Raw genomic sequence first — 8,699 nt, 5'->3', positions numbered from 1 at the left:
AAAAAAAAATTATTTAAATAGCCATCCCTGGGGAAGGGGGAGAATTTTGTTTCCAGGGTTAACACATTATAAGATTCAAATGTCCAGTTTTCAACAACAAATCAAAAGGCATACAAAGAAATTGGAAACTATGCCCCATTCAAAAGAATGAAGTAAATCAATAGAAAACATACCTGAGGAAGCCCACATGTACTAGACCAAGACTAAAATAACTGTCTTAAATATGCTCAAAGAGCTAAAGGAAAGACATGCACAGAAACAGGAAACAAATGTATGAACAAAATAAGAATCTCAGTAACAAAATACCAAATTATAAAAACAGAACCCCCACCAAAAACTTCTGAAGCTGATAATTATGTACAATAACCGAAGTGACAAATGCACTGCAGAGGTCCAAAATTAGAACTGAGCTAGCAGAAGAAAAAAATCAGTGAATTTGAATATAAGACAATTGAAATTACCAAGTCAGGAACTGAAAGAAAAACAATGAAGAAAAGTAAACAGGGCCTAAGGGCTTTGTGGAACACCATGAAGTGGGCCAATATACACACTATAAGGCAGATTCTTAGAAGGATGAGAGAGAAGAAAAAAGAATATTTGAAGAAATGATGGCTGAAAACTTCCTAAATTTGAATCAATTAATGTATCTACAAATCCAAGAAGCTCAAATTCCAAGTAGTATAAATCCAGAATGAGCAACACCAAGACACAATCAAACTGCTGAAAGACAAAGAGAAAATTTTGAAAGCAGCAAGAGAGAAGGAACTTGTCACATACAATGGATCAATAGGATTATCATCTGATTTCTCATCAGAAACCTTGGAGGCCAGAAGGCAGTGGGTTGATCTATTCAAAGTGTTTGGGGGAGCCTATCAACTGAGAATTGTATCTCTACCAAAACTGCCCTTCAAAAATGAGGGAGAAGTTGACACATCCCCAGATCAGCACCAAAACCAAACAGAAACCTGAGGGATTTCATTATCACTAGACCTGCCCTGCATAAAATGCTAGAAGTCCTTCAGGTTGACATGAAAGAAAGCTCAATGGTAACTCAAAATCACATAAAGAAATAAAGATAAAAGTAAAGTTACCTAGTTAAAGGTAAATACATGGGCAATTACAAGGAGTAGAGTTATTTTAATTTTGTTTATAACTCCACTTTTTATTTTCTACATGATTTAAAGACAACTGCATAAAATTAGTTATTAATGTATGTTATTGGGCACACAATGTACAAAGATGTTATCTCTAACATCAAGTTGGTATAAATTCAAATTAGATAATTATAAATTTAGGATGTTAAATGTAATTTCCATGATAACCACAAAGAAAATATCTATAAAATATACACATAAGGAAATGAGAAGGGAATCAAAATATTTCAATACAGAAATCAAGAAAACACAAAAGGTAGCAATGGAGGGTGAGGAACAAAAAGGCTGTATGGCATATAGAAAACAGCAAAATGGCAGAAGTCCCTCCTCATTTACTTTAAATGTAAGTGGATTAAATAATCTAATCAAAAAGCAGAGATGAGAATAATGGATTAAAAATTGATCCAACTCTATGCTGTCCATAGGGGACTCACTTTAGATTTAAACACACACACACACACACACACACACACACACACACACAGAAAGGTTGATAGTGAAATAATGGAAAAAAGATACTTCACGCAAATAGTAACCAAAAGAGAGCTGAGGTGGCTGTAGTATATCAGACACAATAGACTTTAAGTTAAAACTGTTACAAGAGACAAGGTTATTTAGTAATAAAAGGGTCAATTCACATTTATGAACATTTATGTACCAATCATCAGAGATCCAAAATATATGAAGCAAATATTGACAGAATTGAAGATAGAAAAATAGCTCTACAATAATAGTAGGAAACTTCAGTTCTTCAATTTCAGTAGTGTATTGGACAACCAGACAGAAGATAAATAATTTACTAGATTATTTGAACAATATAGGTCAAATAGACCTAAAAGAAATATACAGTACACTCCACCCAACAACAACATAATGCACATTTTCCTCAAGTGCACATGGAACTTTGTCTAGGATAGGCCATATGTTAAGCCACAAAACAAGTCAATAAATTTTGAAAGACTGAACTCATACAAAGTATCTTTTCCAATCACAGTGGAATGAAACTAGAAATCAACAGCAGAAGGAAACCAGGAATATCACATATATGTAGAAATTAATGCACTCTTAATAGGTCAAGGAAGAAATCACAAGGGAAATTAGAAACCACTTAGAGATAAATGAAAATGAAAATATATGAAACTTACAGAAAGCAGTGCTTGGAAACTTACAGCTATAAACTCCTACATTAAAGGCAAAAAAAAAAATCTCAAGTAATAACCTAACCTTATACCTTAAGAAACTAGAAAAAAAGGAGCAAATGAAGCCCAAAGCTAACAGAAAGGAGGTAATAATAAAGTTTAGAGCAGAGATAAACAAAATAAAGGAAAAAGTACAATAGAGAAGAATCAGTAAAACCAAAAGTTGGTTTTTTGAAAATATCAACAAATTGACAACTAGACTGACAAAAAAGAGAGAAGATGCAAGTTAATTAAAATCAGAAATAAAGCAACACTATTACCTTATAGAGATGAAAAGGATTATAAGTTAATACTATGAACTTTACACCAAGAAATTAGATAACCTAGAAGAAATGAACAAATTCCTTGAAACTTACAGATGATCTAAACTGATTCAAGAAAAAATCTGAGCAGAGCTTTAACAAGAGTTTGAATCAGTAATCAAAAAAAATTCTCAACAAAGAAAAGTCAGGAACCACGAGATGGTTTCCCTGGTGAATTCTATCAAACATTTAAAGAATAATTAACATAATCCTCAACCTCTTCCAAAAAAAATTGAAGAGGAAGAAACATGTCCAACTCATTCTATGAAGTCAGTATTACGTTGATACCAAAGACAGGTAAAGACATCACAAGAGGGGCGCCTGGGTGCCTCAGGCAGTTAAGCGTCTGCCTTTGGCTCAGGTCATGATCCCAGGTCCTGGGATCAAGCCCCATATCCAGCTCCCTGCTCAGCGGAGGAGTCTGCTTTTCCCTCTCCCTCTGCCCCTCCCCCTAATTGTGCTATCTCTGGCTCTCTTTCTCAAATAAATAAATAGAATCTTTAAAAAAAGACATAAGAAGACAAAATTATAGACCAATATCCCTCATTAATATAGATGCAAAAATCCCCAACAAACTATAAGCAAACTGAACCCACAGCGTAGTAAAAGAATTATTCACCATGACCCATGAACAAGTGTGATTTATCCTAGGAAAGGAAGGATGGTTCAGCATAAGAAAATCAATATAATACATCATATTAACAGAACAAAAGGAAAAAAGCACATGAACATCTCAATTGATGCAGGAAAGGCATTTGACAAAATACAATACCCTTTCATGACAAAAGTCCTGAGAAAACCAGGAATAGAGGAAAATTCCTCAGCATGATAAAGGGTACTTATAAAAAACCATTAACTTCATGCTCAAGGTGAATGGCTTAAAGCATCCCCCCTAAGATTAAGAAGACAAGGATGTCCACTTTTACTACTGCTATTCAACATTGTACTGGAAGTTATAGCCAAAACTATTAGAAACGAAAAATAAATAAAAGCTTTCTAAATTAGAAAGAAAGAGGTAAAATGATCTCTGCAGAAGACACAATCCTACTGATAAAAAACCCTAAAGAATTCAAAAGAAAGTTACTATAGCTAATAAAGCAATTCAGCAAATTTGCAGACTATAAGATCAACAAAGTCAGTTTTGTTTCTATGCACAAAAAGAACAAACTAAAAAGTAAACTAAGAAAGCAACTCCATTTGCAGTAGACTCTAAAATAAATAACTAGGAATAAATATCACCAAGGAGGTGAAATATTTGCATGCTGAAAACTACAAAAACATTGCTGAAAGAAAAGGACCTAAATAAATTGAAAGACCTCTTGTATTCATAGATAAGACTTAACATTATCAAGATGTCAGTACTACCCAAAGTGATCTAAAGATTTAATGCATTCTCTATCAGAATTCCAGTCCCTATCCCTTTTCATAGAAATGGTAAAGCCGATCCTCAAATTCATTTGGAATTCCAAGTGTGTAATTTTTTTTAAAGATTTTATTTATTTATTTGACAGAGAGAGACAGCCAGAGAGAGGGGGAACACAAGCAGGGGAAGTGGGAAAGGAAGAAGCAGGCTCCTAGCAGAGAAGCCTGATGTGGGGCTCTATCCTGGGACACTGGAATCACGCCCTGAGCCGAAGGCAGACGCTTAACGACTGCGCCACCCAGGAGCCCCCCAAGTGTGTTATTTTATATGCTTTAATCATCTCAATGTTCATATTTCCTGCCTAAAAAGTTCTAATTCATTATAAAACACTAGCCTATCCTTTTAATATTGCTGGCTATCAAAATGTAGTAAGTATCTTGAAAATAGTTTGTCATTTTGTGTTTAACCATTTCATCCTATAAAGCTACTACCAACCTATTGGGCATTAAATTTACTTTCTTTGAATAGTTACACTTCTCATTCTACATTTTGAAAATTAGTTGAAGTCTATTGCATCCATAAAGATGTAAAAGCTCTTAAATATGAATTTCATACTTAAAAAATGGGGAAATATAAAATAGTGGATCACTGACAAAGCTACCAAACTGATGTCCTGCACAAGTAGATACTATTAATGCCATCATCTTTGTGTACCAAGGACAGCAGCTTCCACAAATCTAGGTACAAGTAGTATGTGTGTATATATTATGCCACGTTTCTTTTTTTAGCTCTGAAAATACTATAGAACATCTTACCTGTTACTGTTAACTTCACTGAATCTAGCATGTTTTCACAGGAAGCCAATTCCTATCAAAGTAGAGAAAACTTTCAGTTTATGGCTTAATAAATTCTTAAGATGATAATCATGAAGTTTTTCTTGAACAACTTATTGAGTATTTATTAACATAAGGTGTCCCAGTCAGTATATAATAAAGCTAGTAGACTTTACAGAAAAGTCTGTCATGTTCTCCTGAGGTGTTTTTCCCAGTTTAACTTTAGACTTTGTCAGTGCGGCTTTTCACTATATCATTTTTTTGCACTTTCAAATTAATACATGGTTTGGATCTCATTCTTGGAAAGTCATTGCCTACTTTCAGATTATTAGAACATAAAGTTCAAAGCTAATTAATTATTACATTCATGTCTATGAGTAAGTAATGTCTCATGTCTATAAGAGCAATTTAGCTCTTGTATTATTTTTCTGGTGAATACCCATTAAAATTATTCCCAAGAAACTTCTAGTGTATATTCAGGTACATGAGGCAAATTTAAAAGTAATTGTGGTTAGGAATGCCACGGGTACAGTTTCATTGAAGTGGGAAGGTCCGTGATCTATTTTTCCCTTGGTGATGTTTGGAAAGGTAAGGAAGGTAAATTTTCTGAATAGAGAGATTCACTGCCATTCAATAATAAATTTATTAATTGCCAACTGGTTGCTACAAAAAAAATTAAATGTTTTTTCTACATGGAAAAAGGTGCTTCTGGAATAATTAACATGTTTTTCATAGTATTGTGATTGATGATCTAATCATGCAGATTAATGCCAGTTAGAGAAATGATATGGGAACTTGTGGGGATAGAACAGAATGGAAGACATAGAAGGATAGATAACCCAGTTCTTACAGATCTGTAATAGGACCTAGCATCATTTCAGCAGATGGATTTCACTAGAAAACATTTGGTGTTTTGTTTTGGCCATTAAAACACATTCTCTGATCAAAGGGAACAGAAACTTGGCCTGATCTAAGGATAGATAGACAGATAGATAGGAGGAAAACATATGCATAAATTAATATATATATAATATATGTATATATAAATTAGTCGATGGAAACATTTGCATTGCAAAAGTCTTTGTATCTATAACCTGTGCCTTATTCCAGCCTTCTATTTACTCCATTAAAAATCTAGGCTACTACTTTTATATGGAATTGTTTAGGTTGTGCATCACATAAGTGACTGCTTTGAGTGCCACAGAACTTCAACACAGTAACTATGGCTATTAGTTTGTCCTCTTTACTATACTGGGTTGATTTCCAGGAAAAGCATTAAAATAAACTTTTAAATCGCACATTTTTAATCCAACTCCTTGGACTCCTGGTGGTTGTCTGTGGATGGGTGTGGATGTGCTGCTTTAGCAGTCAAAGAACTGTCTGAAATTGTATGGAAAATCTCTTCTGGATGAGTATTGTTTTCTGCACAGTCATGAGCTTCTACACTTGGGTGTGGTCTTAGAAGCAAAAAGACTCCCTACCCTAAAATCTTATACATTAATACCCGATATTCTGTCACTGATAGGTCATTCATTTAAGTGAAACATTCCTTTTCTCTAAGATCCTCTTTTAAAGTTAAAATTTCCCCAGGAGGGACAACATGCTAAGTCCCTGAAATATCCATGAATTCATCCCCCCCACTTCCTAAGCCCACTACTTTAAGTCAAGAAATTTATGTGTAATTATTTTATGTTATTACAACAATCTTTTGATATAGATAGTACTATGATCTTGATTTTAGATGTGAAAATTGAAGCCTAGAGAGGTTTAGTAACTTCAAGAAGGTTGTGTACATGGGTCATAATAAGCAGAGCTAGGATTAAAACCCGACCTATGCCTTCCTTACCCTCAGCCCTAAACTGATGCCATGAAACTCTACAGAATAAGGAGAAAGATGCTTACTTTAATTAGGCGCAGGATTTCAGGGCAGTCATGAGCCTCTGCAGGTCTTACTCGGAAAGAATTCAAGCTTGGTTGCCTCATGTCTGATTGGCTTCTGCCTGGTTGCCTTATGCCTGGTTGGCTTGGACTTGGTTGGTTCATGCCTGGGTGCCTTGTCCCTGATTGGCTTGTTCCTGCTTGACTTATGCCTGATTGGCTCCAGCCTGGTTGCCTCGTGCCTGATTGACTTATAATGAATTGGCTCATGCCTGGTTGGCTCAGGCCTGGTTGGCTCATAACTGGTTGCCACGTGCCTGGTTGGCTCCTGCCTGGTTGGCACCTACGTAGTTGTTTCATGCTCAGTTGATTCATGTCAGGTAAGTTTGTATTTGGTTGATTTATGTCCAGTTGGTTCGTACCAAATAAGCTCGTGCCTGGCTGGCTCATCCCTGGTTGGTTCACGTCTGGGAAGCTTGATTGTTTCATGCCTGATTGGTTCACGCCCAGTTGACTCATCCCTGGTTGGCTAAGGACTTGTTGACTAATACTGGTTGGCTGAGGACTGGCTGGCAGATGATGGGTTGGCAGATGACTGGTTGGCCAGTGACTGTGTCTTGATGGAGCAGGAGTCCTTAACTACAGCGCTGTAGTGGGAGGCTTTGGGATGTTTCTGTTTTTTCTCAACTTGATTCCTACTTTGAGACCCTTCTATTAAGATGAGAATGGGGGAAATAAAGGACTACCTAAAGAAGATTATTGATGCCTCTGATTTGCTGGAGTTGACCTTACCAGCAATTACCACTGTAGGCTGGGCTGGGTTTCAGGTTGTCATCTGGCCCTTCTCTGCCAACAGGCCGGAAGTGAGGGGAAGAAGAAAATGACCCTTGGGGGGTATTACTGCTTCACCCCCTTGCACAGTCACTGCGTCATAGTGATGAAGTCACAATGCTCATATTTACGTGCCTAAGTGCTCCCCCATGTGGTGAGGGACAGGGCCTGTTTGACCATCACTTTATTCCTCCTTTCCTGGAGCTTAAGAGGGTGAAGCAAGAAGCTGGAAGGAAAAAAAAAAAAGCTGGAAGGAGTCTGAGAGCTTATGCTTGGCACTCTCCCTAAAAGTGCCTGCTATTTTAACAACTCAATTCAAGGATACTTGCTTTGATTCTGCTTTCCCCGTGCCCTGGCCCTGAAATAATTCACTTCCTATTTCTGTCCTGACTTCCACTTACCACCTCTTTTCCATAGGCATAGAAACTAGAATGCTCTAAAATGTTGTCCTAATGAGGTGCCCAAGTCTCTAATGCAGAAAAAAGTTCTTTACAAATAATTAAAAATAACTGGTTACTATTTATTGACTTATGACTTAGGTTCAGTGGGAAGCACATTTTCTCATTTAATTCCATACCAATTCTGTTATCCCCACTTTTGCGGAAAATACTTCAAAAGATTTAGTAAACTAACCAAAGCCTCAACAGGTGGGGAAGAGCCTGAATTCAGGCCTAGGTCTATCCAACTCCATTTTCAGGCATTTTACCATCACACTATCCTGCCTCTTACACACACTATGCTTATTCTCCACCCCCATATCTGTGAAATCAAGTATATTATCCTTTAACCCCATTCTCCCTCGCAGGAACCCTTCTCCCATCATTTTATTTGTTGGCTCATTTCCACAATGATGTATATTATGTAATTGGTGCTAAAATTGTTACAGATGAAGTGATTTTTATTTTTTAAATATACCCGAGAACCTTGGTTGAGGCTATTTTAAGTCTCACACTGTGTTAAGAGCCTTATATATGCGTTACTTCATTTAATCATCACAGCAACTCTGTGAGATATATATTGTTGTTCTACACTTTATTAATAAAAAAGTGGAATTTGAATTAACTAGTTTTGTGAAGTCTAATATGTGGCAGAATGGGGACAGAGTCCAAAGCCCATCCCATGGACAGAACAGTAAATAG

The 8,699-nt window shown here is 36.2% G+C and overlaps 1 protein-coding gene across 1 annotated transcript in view; it reads right to left on the bottom strand.

Annotated features, from left to right (window-relative positions):
- Positions 1-8,326, bottom strand: part of SATL1 (spermidine/spermine N1-acetyl transferase like 1) — a 17,548-nt gene extending 9,222 nt beyond the window's left edge. Inside the window, exons 1-2 of the mRNA XM_008700627.2 lie at positions 6,754-8,326; positions 4,834-4,885 (exon numbers count right to left, since the gene is read on the bottom strand). Coding sequence (XP_008698849.2) covers positions 4,834-4,885; positions 6,754-7,248 — 547 coding nt within the window. The 5' untranslated portion in view covers positions 7,249-8,326. The remainder of the gene's footprint in view (positions 1-4,833; positions 4,886-6,753) is intronic.
- Between the last annotated feature and the right edge of the window lie 373 nt (positions 8,327-8,699).

Source organism: Ursus maritimus (assembly GCF_017311325.1).
Source record: "Ursus maritimus isolate PB19 chromosome X unlocalized genomic scaffold, ASM1731132v1 scaffold_X1, whole genome shotgun sequence".
Classification (NCBI taxonomy): domain Eukaryota; kingdom Metazoa; phylum Chordata; class Mammalia; order Carnivora; family Ursidae; genus Ursus; species Ursus maritimus.
Note: the sequence above shows the minus strand (reverse complement) of the source record. Positions and strands in the feature narration are given on the sequence as shown.